This window comes from Varanus komodoensis, unplaced genomic scaffold (assembly GCF_004798865.1).
Source record: "Varanus komodoensis strain SLA01 unplaced genomic scaffold, ASM479886v1 scaffold27, whole genome shotgun sequence".
In the NCBI taxonomy this organism is placed as follows: Eukaryota; Metazoa; Chordata; class Lepidosauria; order Squamata; family Varanidae; genus Varanus; species Varanus komodoensis.
Genome location: NW_025335701.1, coordinates 9,530,710 through 9,547,001, shown reverse-complemented (window position 1 = coordinate 9,547,001; position 16,292 = coordinate 9,530,710). Strand labels below are relative to the sequence as shown.

Genomic DNA, 16,292 nt, shown 5'->3' with positions numbered 1-16,292 from the left:
GGTTGAGAGGATGGTGACGGGGGGGGGGGGGGAGCAGTTACATAAGTAGCCCTGAGGTCCTGAAAGAGAAAAGGTGGGATAAAAATATAATAAATGAAATTGAGGCTCTAAAAGTTCCTCACAGCACTCCTGTTCTCAGGGGGAGCATCTTGAAAAGAATGGGACACTTTGAAACCCTGGAATTCTATGAGACACTTCAAACTTGTTTGGGGAAAAGTGGCAGAGTTGATTAAGGATGGGATTATCGTGTTATGTCTTCATGCTAAGTGTGCACTTGCATAAAATCATGTTTATACGCTCCTAATTTGCTTTTTCCCAGCAGCCGTCCCAGCAATGCAGGGCTGAAAAAGCCTGGATTGGCCCTGGAGGACTCACCAGGTGGCGGCTTCTAATAAAGAGACGCGTTGGAATTATTCACTTTTCAAGGATGCTCCCAGTTGCTTCATGGTGTGGTGAATCGCTCTAGATTTCCCTCCTGCCACTTCATAGCCATGCCTGGAGCTTGTGCAGGGGGGCAGCGGAAGCGATTCCTGCATTTACGGGCAAACGTTCCTTAATCGTGCGTGCGAGAACAAGCCTTCGGACTGCTGCAGCTTTGACAAGGCTGCCTGACCACCTCTGGCCCAGCCATGTGGAGATCCTAGCAAGTCAACGTAAAAATGGCCAAGGGGAAATCCCTAGAACTGCCCCTCCTGCCCTTCGGATGCCCACGCGCAGGGCCGCTGGCTCGGGAGAAAAATGGCGGGCCAAGAACAGTTCCAATCTTTTCCGGCCACCGCAGGTCAACTTGACCGGAACATTTGGATTGTCCCTCGCTGGCGTTTATACATATGCCTGACCTTCCTGTTGTTATTCTATTGTCTCTTGAGTGGAGTGTTTTTGTGTGTGGAGGGGGGGGAGACAAAACCAATCCAACGCAGTTCTGAAAAGACTTTTGAGTCAAATGACCTCCAATAACCTCCCAAGCCGTCTGCATGAATCTTGTCAGCCACTGTACCTGAAATTCAGTTCCAAAGTGCCTTTGTCGCCTGCCTCTTCCTCATTGGTCCACACCTAAAGGCTAGCCATTCTTTCTGGAGGACTCTGGGGTAGTTACATGCCAGGGCCGTGGAAACCACGATCCAGGGTTCAGACAGCATGACAAACCATGGTGGCATGGAGAAACCATAAAGAAATCATTGTTTCTTATTGTGGTTTCTGAAGACCAAACCTAGCCTGGTGAAATAGCACAGCTGGGTTCGGACAACATGATAGACCAACAAAGGTCAAAACAAAACAGAACAAAACACACAAAAACACCAGGGCTTCTTGCGTTGTCTACCCAGCCACTGGCTCCCTTGGCCCTACCTAGGAGTCCTGGGGCCTCCCCCTCTTACTTTCACTAGTCCTGTCTTCTCCAGCCTGGTACCCTCTGTGAGTTGGAGTTCCTGTCATTCTAAGCAGCAAGCCCATTGGTGAGCGATCCTAGGAGTTGTATGTCTAGCAGGTGGGGCATGGCTGCTCTGGAGGATTACCTGTGCCCAGACAGGTGCACGACTTCCTTCTCTTCCCATGGTGGGAGATCTCTTGGTCAATCTGAGGATTAGTTTCACCACACCAGTAAGGCTCCCCACCTCAGACGAGCAAAACAACCAAACAGGAAACTTTCAGGCATTTCATTTCCATGACATCCTGATAAGCAAGCTAACAAAAAGTGAACTCGGTAGAAGTGGCTACAGAACTGGACTCAAAGAGTGCTCATCAACGGCACCTCCTTACACTAGATGGAGGTAACAGGCGAGGGCTGCAGGGTTCAGTCCTGGGCCCAGGGCTCTGCAAGATCTTTATTCATGATCTAGATGAAGTCGTCCAGGGAATGATAATCAAATCTGCAGATGGAACAAAACTGGGCAGAATAGCCAGCACCATGGAAGACAGAAAGAAGATGGTCTAGATAAGCTGGAACATGGGACTGAAAGCAACAGAATGGAATTCAGCAGGGGCAAATGCCAAGTCCTCCATCGAGGAAAAGGAAACCAAAGGCATCGATACAAGGTGGGGGATGCTTGGCGCAACAGAGCTGACAAAGACCTCGGAGTTTTTGTGGACAACGGGCTAAATACAAGCCAACAATGTGGTGCAGTTGCAAAAAGGGCAAGTGCTATTTTGGGATGCATTCGTAGAAGCATCACTTCCACATCACGAGAAGTCAGACCTCACCTAGAATGCTGTGTCCAGTGCTGGGCACCACAGCTGAAGAAAGATCAGAGGAACTGGAGGAGGCAAAGGGATATTCAGGGACTGGAGGCAAAGCCGGTGAGGAAAGATCGAGAGGACTGGGCGTGCTCAGCTCAAGAAAAGGAAGGACAAGGCCTCTTTTTGCTCATCCAAGTGCAGCACGTGGAAGAACGCATTCAAGCTGCAACAAACCAGATTCTGGCTGGACATCAGGAAGCACTTCTTGACTGTTAGAAGAGTGTGGCAAGGGGGGCAATTGCCTGGGGGGGGCTGTCCCACACTAGAGGCATTCAAGAGGCAGCCGGACAGCCATCGCAGAGGGACGGGTTGCCTTGGCATCCTGCACCAACAGGGCTGGCCTGATGGACTTCTTGGCCCCCTCCAACTCTGCTCTTCGATGATATCTTCCAGCCCATGGGCAGAGTTCCCATAGGCGACACTTCAGGCCATGAGAGTGGAACCTTTTCCATGGGTCAACTTCCATTTTGGAGAAGTCCAGGGTAGAGTTCGCCTGAACGAGAAAGGGCAGTGCTGACAAATGCAAACTACTAAATGTCCAAACTTGCCACTACTAAAATAGCCTTAAGAGAATGGGGGACCTGCACCCGTGTTGCGAAGCCACCAGTTAATCTGCGATTGATGGGAAAGGGTGTAATCATTGGAGAACCCCATAGAGCCCCACAGGGCCCAGTGTCTGATGTCCTTAGCTGAGGTTCTGCTGCCCTCACCTACACGAGTAAACCCTGCTGGGGCCCCAGTGCAATGAAAGACGTGCCCGAGGCGAGAGCTCAGTGGGGTCTGAGGAAACATCTATTGGGTTGTGGGGCACATTCCACGGAAAACTGCTGTGCTGGAATGCCGATGGATCTTAGGCAGGGTTGTCTTCCTCAAAAGCACACACTGAAAATTTTCATGAAGGAAATGGTAGCATTTCATGTTATCCTTTTTACTTTGGGTTTGGGGAAATTCACAATAGGAATGGGGGGAAACATTCTTTGGCAAACAACAGGTGGATGTTGGTCACAACAATGGGCTCGAGTCACACTTTCCCACAGGCCTTCTACCTTTATCCAAGGGTGGAGCGTGCCGCTTTCTCACATGCCGTTTTCTCAAAGCTGGCTTTGCAGTGTTGATCTTTTGCTGGCATTCTTGCCGGCAGACATCCTGAGCTGGAAAAGCGAATGGCCTCAGATAACCCCCTTACAGGAACGGGTTACTGTTGGCGGTCGACTTTCCTGAAGCGGAAATCAGGGAATAGAATAAGTGTGGAGACTGCAGCACAGCTTACGTGGCTGAAAGATTACACACCGTCCTCTCGCCTTCGCTAAATAATGTCCCGGGACAAATTTATATTTTCCACTTTTGATTTGTTCATGTTATTCCAGAAGAAACAGTTTGCAAGGAATATTTGCCATTGTGCAGTAAAGTCTACAGTGGGAGAGTCTGGAATCTTTTCCCTGTCTATGCAGAAGTCACTCCCATTTGGGTCAAGGGGCTTCCTTCCAGCTCGATGGGAGGGGGATTGTAGGCTTAAGCACTGGATTAAACCGCTACTTTCAGCAGCAATGGAACTTTAAAACAACTCCGCTTTGGATAGAGCATTCCTTTGGTAATGTGAATGTCCCCCCACTGTCTCAGGATGATTAGCCTTGGTGTCCTTAACGGGGATGTCACTTGATTCACTTTCTGGTCACATTCCAGGCACGGCTTTTGCCTTGCTGCATGGAAAGGGCCGGAAGTGCTATTCTGAGAGGGATGCATTAATCTGATCACTGTCAGTTACAAGCGATACTTCATTGTTACCATGCATCTGCTTCCTGAGATAGTCTTCTCAAATGCGGTGCAAGCTACCTACAGCCAGACTGCATCTTGTGTTAGCTACAAGCGGGGGAAACGCAGAAATAAGAACAGGAGCAAAGCCCTCTGGATCAAACCCAAGGTCCATCCAGTTCAGCACCCATACACACGGCTGCCCACGGACCTGCAAGCAGGAGGGGTGCGAGGCCTCCACCTGCCCAGCTCCTCAGCAGTTGCTGTGTGCAGGTGTGCCACTTCTGCTAAAGGGCCAGCAAGGCTAGTAGCCACAGCTAGCCACCTCCTCCCCGTGGATCTGTCCGACCTCCCTTTAAAGCCACCCAGGCTGGCGGCCCCCACCACATCCTGTGGCAGCCAGGCAATTCCTGAGTGGGGGCCATCACTCCCACGCCTGGCAGAGGAAGGCATGGCAAGCTAGCCCCCACCCTGTCAGGGCCCCCGACATCATCACCCCATAAGTGCCCCGAGGGTCGCCCACTCCGCTCTCCTCAGGGATGCCCCCAGAGCAGGAGAACGGGGCAGGCCCCGTGGCCCTCTCGTCCACCTGAGCTTCGAACTCCGGGCACTGCAGAGCGCTGCTCTCGTGGCTGGCGTGGTTTCACAGGCTGTGGCCACATGGACACGTTTACTGACTGGTGCACATTGAAAACATCATCCTGGCACACATCCCGTTGGACTGCCTTCACTGCGACACCTGTAAAGTTTCATGCACCCAGGTTTTGCCAGCTGGGCACTCACAGGCTAGCCCAGGCCCTCCTGCCTGAATCCAAGCCTGCCCCACATGGCCTTGGTTGAAAAGCCCGTTGGGGCTGGAGTTTCTGGTTATGGAGCTGACAGATGCATGCATTACACTGGGATTCCCCACTCTTTGCAGAGGATGCTGGTTTCAGGAGTGCGGGGGAGGGAGGGAGGGAGGGGCTCGTTGCAATTATACCCTAGAGAACTCTTAAAACATGAAGCAAAACCAATTAGGGAGGCAAGAATTCACACTGAAGAGCACTCGATCTTTCTCTGTCCTTTCTCTCTTCCACTAAATCTACACCATCCTACACACACTCTAACACACCAGTTCTGATTTAAAACAGTGTTGAGCCTGGGGATCTTAGAGAAATCTGCACCAGTTTTACCTGGATTGCACCAGATTAAATTTCCATGACGCTGACCCACAGATTCCACGGTGGAGCAGCTTTTCCTGGGTCACTCCACATGCCTTTTTTGCAGACCAGTTTAAGTGTTTACCATAATTTTACACAGATGTATGCACAGAAAGAAGTACCAAAAATGTGTATTTCCCCCCATAGGCTGAAGCATAAAAATGCACATTTGGGTGGCGTTGGCATGAGAGTGGCCTCTACACACACGCCCTCACATGGTTGGATACATCCAGACTCTTGCCTTCCATCTTGCTCAGGGGAAGGTTCTCAACCTGCTGGCTAACTTACGCACTGTCCCCCACACCTGCGCTTCACTGCACCCCACCTGCGTCTCAGCTTCCACCTCCCTTGTTGGATCTCCCATAGGTATGGCGTGGTGCAGCAGCCATGCACCAGCCCCTCTTTTGCAACCTCAGTGAATCTCAGGTTTTGGAAGGCGACACCCTTCCCTGCCTGAGGAACTTAAGCGCCTTGCCCATGCTGTCTCCTCTGAGACTGCAGGAACCCGGGAGAACTACTAGACATTTGAAATGCAGCTGGCCCACTAAAGTCACAAGTTCTGCAGACCTGCAACAGAGTTTTATACTGTTCAGGGTTTTGAAGTGAAAACCGATAAATGAGAAGCTTTCTCTCTCCCCTACATACTCACTGCCCAATAACCCAATATGAGAACCCGGGGAATTGCCTCGTAAAGCTATTTGCATCATGAGCCAAGGTTCCTCCTTTACACAACTGCCGGCTTTGGTCCGTTTTCCTTGCAAATCACCCACAACAGAACTCTGGGCATGCAGAGTAGTTTGCTGAACCCAATCTAGTGTTTACTTCCAGAAACTCTCCTTATGAACATGCCTGGGCCCCAACCCTTCAAGAGAGGCTCTCTAGAGGTGAGCACACTTCTTTCCCACCCGCTGCTCCTTCAACTGGGCCTCTTGCCTTGCTACACCGTCCAGCTGTGGGGGGGGGGGGCACACGGATGTAGCTCATCTGCATCTGGGAGCTCCTCATCCCCAGCGGCCCCTCCCACTGCCTGTGCCTCCATGCCACCTCCAGGAACCGCCTGGTGCAGCAGTCTGACCTGGAGCTCCTCCCTCTGCATCCCGGAGCCTTGAGCAAGCCCATGCTCCCCAGTCGGAGACATTCCTCACTTCCCGATCCTGCGGCAGCTTCTTCGATGCAGACGGTAGCCCATGGGGACCCTTGCCCTAGCCCGCCATCCCGTTTGCTCCCAACCATCTGCCCTAGATCAGTGGTCGTGCCCTCTCTTGGCACACGGAAAGCCCCAGTTTCAGGCAGCGCTTGGTCAGGCTAGGAAAGTCCCCTGCTGAGCCACTGAGTGAAGTGAACCTTCGCAGGGGCTGATGGCTGGCACCACTTTCAGCTGAAAAGGCGTGTTCACACAAGACATAACTAACCCGCGAGATTGGGTGTAAACCACCTTCCGTCAAGCAATGCAAGGTATAAGTCACAGAGAGAGATGCAAAGCTCATTACCAACCTGGGTCATTTCCTGCATTTCCCCGGCAATGTGTAATTGGAAATTATCAAGGGGTGCCAGGCAGCGGCTGATAAGGCCAAGAGGGAGAAGGGTAAAGTTAACAGGAAAGCAAACACGGCATCACACGGCATTCTTTCTCTGTGCCGTGGGTGAAGAACCCCTGCCTCCCTCGCTGTTGACTTCGGCTCCCACGAACCAGTGGGGTGCGGTGGTCGGACTGGGCTTGGGACCCGGCACAACTTTACGAGGGTTTTTTGGAACTGGTGCCTGCTATTCCCAGACACGAAGTGTCCTTTTACTGCCAGCCTCTCCCAAATCAGCCCCTCCAGAAGAGTTGGACTGCACTTTCTGATATCCCACACTCTGCAGGAGTGATGGGATGCAGCTCATCCCATTCTGGGGAATGATGGTGGTTGTAGTCCAATATAACTGAAGTGTACTAGCTTTGGGAATAGGGTGGCGAGATTTCTGGAGTTTCAGCCACAAAATCTAGTGGTGAGATTTCTGGAGTTGGATCAGGGAGACCCAACAGGGTTCAAAAGCCTACAGCTCCCCTGGTGAGATTTTGATTCCGTTTAATCATCTTGGGGAGAAAATCAGCCTTGGCAGGCAGCAGGAGGCAAAGAGAAACAGACCAGAAATTCAACTGGATTCCAGGAAAACATGGATGTCTCTGGCATTCTCTTATAAGCAAGCCATTTGGCTTGCTCCCTTTTCACTTGGTGTGATTTTGGGGGGCTGGTTTGGAAAAGGAAGTGTGCATCACAGAGTGTATTTCCCCTGTTGACTGAAGCATGAAAACACATTTGTTTAAAAAGAGTATTTGAATGTGTGCATCTCTCTCTTTTCAAATGCAACTGCCCATTCCAGAAGGGGCTAACACTTTTTGAAAAACTGCTCGTTTGTGCCGAGGGCCCGCTGCAATGATTTGCAAACTGAATCATTGCTAAACCTGCCACCTTGTGGCTATTAAAGGACCAATAAGTTTTGCAGAACTATAAATGGATGTGCATTGAACTGAGTCATGCACAGATGCTGGCCAAATTCTTTTGTTAAACCGACCTGCCAGGACTGGTCTATGACTTTTGATGACAAAAGTTGAATAGCTAATGTCTCTTGCTTAATTTGACATACACCATACGGCCTGAGTTATTCTGACACCTGAGACAGAAAAATTCCACAAGCTCTGAGGGAAGAAGAGGATTTTAAGATACCCAAAATCAATTGCCTCATTCTGCCCACTGGTAGTGCCAATTCTGCAAATAGGTCAAGTTTTGGCAGAGAGAATGGATGATGAGAGATTCAGCCCCTCCGACCTCACAGAGATGGGAACAGAGATGCACTTGTGGAAAAGACCCACACATCCGCTTAATCCCAAGAACCAGAACTCGACTCAGGATTTGCCTGACCTCTTTCAGAGGGGCAAGTCTTCTGTTTGAAGGGCTGCTGCAAGGGGACTGCCTTGCTCTGGAAGGAACCTTTAACTGAAGGTGTCTTTAATTTTCAAATAATTCTAGTTTAAAAATAAACAACCCAAATTATTACCCAGCAACAGATAAGCACCTGGGAAGCAGACTGATAGGTAAGCACAGGGGTCACGTAGGCACCAAGAGATGAGATTGGAAGGTTGCTTACCTGTAACTGACATCCTTCAAGTGGTCATCCGACATCCACATATATAGCCTCCATGCCCGCGTAGACGAAGAACCGCCTCTATTTCTATTTAAATTTCTAAATGTGCAGCCCTATGAATAAGCATACAGCAAATGTCTACCTTTTTTCTGATGATGGGTCTGTTTTGACAATTAGTCAATGGCTGCTCTGCACAGCGTGTTGCAATCACACCATAGTATGCATCTGCTGTGTAGCAGCTCCACCCTGCACCTGTAAAAGGCCAAGCCGGGGGGGGGGGGGGCAGGGGGCTTCAGTGGTTCTTACAGGAGGAGAAAACTTATAGGCCAAGACCTTGGGCAGGGGCACAACTCCCATAATCCCTCACCATTGGCTAGGGCACATGGGAGTTAAGCAGGTTGTTTACCTGTAACTGATGTTCTTCGAGTGGCCATCTGTGCAGTCACACATATGGGTTCTGCGCCTGCGCAGTGCCTTTGGCCGGAAGATTGATAGCTAATGGCTTCCTTTTCGGCGGGGACTCTGCTCCCCCTCCCCCCTAGCAGTATATAAGGAGCAGAGTGACCGCCATTTTCCAGTCTTTGAAAGACCGACGTTCGGTTCCCCATGACATTGCATATTAGTACAAGAGGTTTAAATAAGTAGTGGTACAACATATAGATTAGCATTTCTAAGTAAAAATAATCGAACCACCCATGACACCAAGAGGGGTCGGAGGGTGGGTTGTGTGACTGCACAGATGGCCACTCGAAGAACATCAGTTACAGGTAAGCAACCTGCTTTTCTTTGTCGTGGCCTCTGTGCATCACACATATGGGTAGAATAACAAGCTTACCCCAACCGGAGGAGGGAGGTGTCATCATCGAAGGACAGACGAAAGCACAGCTCTGCCAAAAGAGCAATCTTGTCTGGCACGGACATCTAGCCTATAGTGCTTGGCAAAGGTGCATGGGGTAGCCCAAATGGCCGCCTTGCACACATCCTCTATCGGAACTCCCGATGCAAAGGCTGAAGAGGTAGCGACAGCTCTTGTGGAGTGACCTTTTGGAGTAGATGGTAAGTCCAACTTGGCTAGCTGATAAGCTAGGACAATTGTATTAACTATCCATTTCGAAAGGCGCTGAGAGGTAACTGGACAACCTTTGTCGTGCTCCGAATATTTCACAAAGAGTCTATTTGAATGTCGAAAGGATGCAGTCCTAGATCTAGAAAAGGCTAAGTAGCGACGGACGTCCAGCATATGTAGAGATCGTTCTATCAGATTCGAAGGGACCGGAAAAAAAGCTAGTAACACAATTTCCTGTTGCATAGGGAAAGAGGTAGCAACTTTTGGAAGGAAAGACAGATCCATACGAAGAACCACCTTTTCCTTATGAAAATTTAGAAAGGGGGGATCCACTCGAAGAGCGCACAGTTTGGAGGATCTGCGTGCTGAAGTCACTGCCACGAGGAAGGCTGTCTTCCAAGAAACGAGGCATAAATCAATTGTCGCCATGGGCTCAAACGGTGATCGAGTTAATGCTTGTAAAACCACCGAGAGACTCCAAGTAGGCATTAGGGTTTTAACAGTGGGATTCAGATTACTTAAGCCTCTCAAAAATCTTTTTATTAGAGGTTGAGCAAAAAAGGGAAAAACCATGTATAGCTCCTCTGTAGTGGGAGATAGCTGCCGCATAAACCTTTATAGATGAAGGTTTGAGTCCCGACTGATGTAATTCAAAAAGGAACTGAAGTATCTGTGAAACAGAGGCTGAGGAGGCTGGAAAAGAGTGTAGATTGGCGAAGTTAGAAAATCTTTTCCATTTTGCTGCGTACGACTTCCTGGTAGATGGTCGTAGTGCAGATTCAAGAATATACTGCAGGTCTGGGTGCAGGCTCTGCTGGGCATGCGTAGTCGGAATGGTAGGCGGTGTCGATGCCGATGCATCGCCCCGGGTCACCGTATCCACCATGCGGTCAGTTTCAACGATCGCAAATCTGGGTGACGAACTGTGCCTTTCTTCTGGGTGATTAGATACGGGAGAAGAGGGAGTTGAAGAAAATCCTCCCTGGAAACTTGAAGGAGAGTTGGGAACCATGGTTGTCATGGCCACCATGGAGTGATTAGTATTCCTGTAGCTCCTTCGTGAATGATCTTTGCGAGCACTCTCATAATGAGTGGGATCGGAGGGAAAGCATAAAAAATCACGCCTGTCCATGGAATCATGAAAGCCCAGGGAGTCCTGACCCACTCACGCTCTGGAGCAATAAGTCCTGCACACTCTGTTCTCCTGAGTGGCAAACAGGTCGATGTCTGGTCGACCCCATCGGTGAAATAACGTGTTTCGAACCCGATGGTCCAACTCCCATTCGTGGGAGCACAACATGTGTCTGCTCAGGAGATCGGCTTCCGTGTTGTCGGTGCCCGCAAGGTGAACTGCTAGAATAGTGATACCCCTCGGTATACACCAATCCCAAATCTGCATGGCGAGGCGGGCTAGCTTCCAGGATCAGGTTCCTCCTTGTTTGTTTAAATAAAAGACCGTTGCCACATTGTCGGAGGTCACTTGAACGATCTGGTGGAGGAGCAGATCCTTGAAAGCTTGCAGTGCTTTGAAGACGGCAAGGAGTTCCAGAAAATTGATATGATTCCTGCCATCCCGATGGCTCCATCTCCCTTGGGTACTTCGATTGGAGCAGATGGCCCCCCATCCCAGCAGCGACGCATCGGTACTGAGGGTTACTGTGGGGTACCGAGGTTGAAATGGAACACCAACGGTTAAGTTGGCTGGATCCATCCACCATAGCAGGGATTGGAGAACTGAAGCCGATAGTCGAATTCGTTTGGTAGGCGGGTCTATCTGTGGCTGAAACCGTTTGTTGAAAAACAGTTGAAAGGGATGTAGTCGTAGTTTGGCATGAGGGACCACAGCGATGGCGGCAGACATGTGCCCCAGAAGGCTTTGAATAGACTGGGCGGAAACGGTTCTTGCTTGCCGAATTCAAGTAATGCAATGAGCAATCGCATATCGTCTGTCTCGAGGAAGGAAGGCTCTTGCCGACGTCGAATCCAATCGAGCTCCGATAAAGTCGATCACCTGCGTAGGGACAAGGGAGGATTTCCTTCGATTAATGCAAAGTCCAAGGTCGTGCAACAGAGCACATGTAAGTTCAATAGCAGACGCAAGTCCAGCTTCCGTATCGGCAACAAGCAACCAATCGTCAAGGTACGGGTAGATTCGAATCCCGCACAGCCAAAGGTGTGCACACACAGGGGCCATACACATCGTGAAGACCCTTGGTGCCGTGGCCAATCCAAATGGTAGAACATTGAATTCATAAACTTCATGGCCCACCACAAAGCGTAGGAAACGCCTGTAACTTGAGTGTATTGAAATATGAAAATAAGCGTCTTTTAGATCCAATGAAGCGAACCAATCCCCTCTTCCCAGCAGCGGAAGAATACTTTGTAGCGTGGTCATCCGAAACTTCTTTGGTGTTATGAATTTATTAAGAGCTCTCAAGTCCAGTATTGGTCTAAGACCTCCATCACGTTTCGGAACCGTAAAGTATCTGGAATAGAATCCATGGAGTCCTTCTGATAACGAGAGGCGACGAATAGCTCCCTTAACGAGAAGTTGTTGAATCTCGTCTAACAGCACCAAAGAAGGCGTAGTATATCGAATAGGACTCGGAGATGGTACAACATCGAATTCAATTCCATATCCGTGCTGGATGATAGATAATACCCATCCATCAGATGTAATTGACTCCCAAATGGAGAGTCGACTCTTCAGTCGATCCCCAAATGAGAGGGGGGAGGGTAAAGATGGGAGGAGAGGAACGGCTCGCTCGTCACATCAACGCTGTCGCCTGTCCGTATCGAATCTACGGCGACCCTGTTGGAAGCGCTGGGGTGGTTGCTGCCTGCGGCGCTGGTGACATTGTTGCTGTTGTTGTTGCCGAAGCGGAAATTGCGAACGGTATTGCAGGCGTGACCATAACCACTTACGTCTAGGTAAAGCTTGTAACTCCATACGACGAGCGGTCATGCGAGACTCGTGGATCTTCAATTTACTGTCCGTTCTTGCGTGGAAGAGACCGGATCCGTCGAACGGCATTTCTTCAATTCTCCGCTTCATTTCGTCAGGGAAGTTGCAATTACGCAACCAGGCGTGTCTGCGGAGGGAAATGGCCCCGACCAGCGACCTCGAATCCAAGTCTACGTGGTGCCTTGCAGTAGAAAGCTGTTGTACGGCGACTTGCATAGCTTCCTTAACAAAAGTTTTTGCAAGTTCGCCTTGGTTTCCTGGCATAGTATCTATGATGGCATCTAGGCGTTGCATCAAAAAATATTGGTAACGCGCCAGGGTGGCCTCATAATTAGAGATCCTTAATCCCAGGCCCGATGCTGCGTAGACCCGACGGGCAAGGGAATCAACCTTTCTGCCCTCCTTATCTCTAGGCGAAGTATGTCCATGGGCCTCCCGACCCTGCGATGATTCCACCACAACTGAATTTGGTTTTGGGTGGCGGAGGAGAAACGGGATGTCTTCCTCTTGCACCCGGTACATAGACTCATATTTTCGTGAGGTCAGTTGCGGTTGAGCTGGAAGGTCCCATGGCTGGGTCATTGCCTGTCTTAAAGTTGTAATAAGCGGCAAGGCGATGGATGTGGATCGTTCGCCTCTAACAATGTCATAAAAGCGGTCCGTGCTCGGTCCGGCTGCTGGTGAGTTTCTATATCAAGCGATCTCACTAGTCTGGCCATGAGATCGTTAAATGACAGGTAGGGTTCATCAGGTGATCCTGGTCCCTGTGACACAACTGCCACATCCGGTGAGGTTGAATCAGCCTCAGACTCTTCGGATTCCATCCAGTAAGGGGGAGGCACACTGGAGGAAGATCCAGCCGATGACCCCGATCTGCCACGTTCTCTAGGTGGGGCGTTTGGGGCATCTCTGGGAGTCGAATGGCAACGCTCCCGGTGGGCTGGTGGCGAGGATCGTTCCCTGGTCGGGAAGCAGGCTGCAGAGTAGTACTCTTCTCGTCTCGGAACGGAGGAGTATCTAGATTGGTACCAATCGTCAGATCTCGCGTCCGAGGAACGGTTCCTACGGCTTCTTGGAAGGGAGATGGCGATATCAGTATCCATCTGTACCAACGGCATTGGTGTTGGTGATCGAGCTCTAGGTGGAGAGTCTCTTATTTCTCCATCAGAGATGGAACCCCTCCTTGATTCCATGACAGATTCGACAGCCAGCCGGCGTGGTGAACCCGGTGGGGTGACCCTCATAGCCTCCTGGATGGTCGGTACCGAGGGAGTCAGTTCCGAGACCGGTATCGGGATCGAAGACGAGGCCGAGCCTGAATGGCGTTGTTTTGCCTACTCAGGGTTCCTCGGCTTTTTAGTCAGTTTGCTCATCTTGTCCTTCTTGGCCTTCTTATGCACAGGGTGTGTATCTGAATCACTGTGCTTTCTCTTCTCCTTTTGTTTCCTGGGTAGGGAAACAGGCTGGTCGGCCATAGCATGTGCACCCTCCTGAGAGGAACGTGAAGGCGGAGCAATGGAGGAGGCCGGGCATTGCAGCAACTCAGCCAAAGTTGGACGGCCTTCGGGTGGGGCCACAACAGTGGAAGACTTAGCCACCAGGCGGTCCGATTGGAGAAGAGCCTGATCCCATAGGAGTTTTCGAAGGCGGTTCTATTTTTTCTCGCTTGCTTTGAGAAGGCCAAACAATGGCCGCACTTATCGGTTCTGTGCCCCTCCCCTAAACAAAGGAGGCACAGATCATGCGGATCCGCTGCGGGCATTTTCGAGCTGCATTTTCCGCATTTGCAGAACGCCGCCCATTGTGCCATCGTAGAAATTTTGAAGAGAAAGAAGATAGTAAAGCGGGAAAGTAATATTTTTGTTTTTGTTTTTATAGGAACGATAAGAAGAAAGAAAAAAATAGTGCACGTTAAAGAAATATAAGTGAAGTGGTAACAACAAGAACAAGGGATACAACTTGGTAAGAGAAAAAGGCAAGGATTCTCGAACAAGGCACGAGGTAAGCAATAATCTTAGCGAAAGCGAAGCGGCATGAGGCACAGCGAACGGCGGTCGCAAAGACTGGAAAATGGTGGTCACTCTGCTCCTTATATACTGCTAGGGGGGAGGGGGAGCAGAGTCCCCACCGAAAAGGAAACCGTTAGCTATCAATCTTCCGGCCAAAGGCACTGCGCAGGCGCAGAACCCATATGTGTGATGCACAGAGGCCACGACGAAGAAAGATAGATCACGGTCCACAAAACAGCGATACATAGGACGTTCAATATATTCTCGGTATCAACATGAAGAAAAAGGAATAGTAAGTTGAAATAATTTTTATTTTTCAATGTAATCCCCCATAACTTCAATACACTTATTGCATCTAGAAATTAACTTTTCAATTCCCTGTAAAAAAATACCCTTCCTCCTTGTCTAAAAAAATGTGTGTTAATTGCCACCTTGAGCTCTTCATCGCCTGAAAATCGCTTTCTACAAAGATCTTTTTTTAAATTCGGGAATAGGTAGTAGTCACTGGGGGCCAGGTCCGGGCTATAGGGTGGGTGGTTTATTTCTTCGAAACCACAGTCTCGCACAGCAGCCTTCGAAACACGCGCCGTGTGAACGGGCGCGTTGTCATGAAAAAGCAACACACCTGCGGTCAGTTTTCCCCGCCTTTTTTCTTTAATTGCTTCTCTTAAATTACACAGAGTGGTTGCATAAGATGCTGCGTTTATGGTTTCACCTTTTTTCTCGTGTACTCGATCCATAAAATTCCCTGAATCCCAAACCACTGTGGCCATGGTTTTTCCGGCCAATGGAGTGACTCTGAATTTCTTCGGAGGATCAGCACCTTTTTTATGCCACTGCATGGACTCCTGCTTACTTTCAGGGTCATAGTGGTGAACCCAAGTTTCATCTCCAGTAACAATCCAGTCGAAAATACTCGATGGATCTTCACCACAGAGCTCTAAAAACTCCCTACAGCACTCGACTCGCACTTGCTTCTGAGGCACCATGAGCATTCGCGGCACCCATCTTGCACAGACCTTTGAAAGGTTAAGATGGTCATGAAAAACAGTAAATATGGTACCAACGGATAGGTTTGTCATCTCTGCTAACATTTTGATTTTTATTTGGGCATCTTCCAATACAAGTTTCTCAATTTTTTTCACATTTTCTTTCGTAATGGCAGTAACCGGTCCACCCGAGCGAGGGTCGTCTTCAATGTTTTCTCTGCCCCTTTTAAATTCACTTGACCACTTTTGAACAGTAGATAATGAAGGTGCAGCATCTTGGTAAACAGCCACCATCTCTTTGTGAATAATTTTTTGACTTTTTCCTTGTTTTGTAAAGAACTTAATCACAGCGCGGTGCTCGATCTTCTTCAACATTGTCGCATCAGTCATTGTGGTCGTATTTCACTGAAGATTACTAGGGAACTAATGATCACACTTATTTGAAATGTTGCATGTATACCCTCAGATAGTGCCTTTAGCTAATGAAATAATTAAATTACCCATATTGATAGCAAATCAACCCGATACCAAGAATACACTGAACGCCCCTTGTATACCCATTAACTTGTGCTACCAGCAAATGCGGGACTTCGAGGTAATCCAGAAGCTGCTTGCCATTTTAGCAGAGCTCCCCAAGTCACGAAATTCCCTTCAAGGAGTGCTCACCACATCCATCTGATAATCCCCACCTCAGGCAGGCAGTCTGTTCCACTGCAGCCCTTCAACCGCTGCTTTTAAGGACACTGGTTTCCACATGATTTCAATTTTGTGGTACTTTGGAAAACACGCTTGAGCACAGGTTGGAGAAGCTGCTCAAGAGAAATATGAAATTATAAGGTCTGTTTATACAAGAATGGACCTCTTGCTGCAGAAACGTGCAAAAGTGGGCCCAGTTTGGTTTGGTTCGGTTTACCAGGAAGAAGGAACTGCTGGGTGCAAATTGGCTACATC

The 16,292-nt window shown here is 49.4% G+C and overlaps 1 protein-coding gene across 2 annotated transcripts in view; it reads right to left on the bottom strand.

Moving 5' to 3' along the window:
* Window positions 1–35: 35 nt before the first annotated feature.
* Window positions 36–16,292, bottom strand: part of HERPUD1 (homocysteine inducible ER protein with ubiquitin like domain 1) — a 33,574-nt gene continuing 17,317 nt past the window's right edge. The window contains exons 8-10 of one of the 2 annotated variants that reach the window (XR_006415100.1): window positions 8,316–8,425; window positions 3,282–3,452; window positions 36–2,728 (exon numbers count right to left, since the gene is read on the bottom strand). Coding sequence is in view for 1 of the 2 variants with exons in the window: in XM_044433951.1 (XP_044289886.1) it covers window positions 3,431–3,452; window positions 8,316–8,425 (132 nt within the window). In the remaining variant the exon portion in view is untranslated. Of the gene's footprint in view, window positions 2,729–3,147; window positions 3,453–8,315; window positions 8,426–16,292 lie in introns of those variants that run through there. The other variant, XM_044433951.1, reaches the window with a different exon arrangement.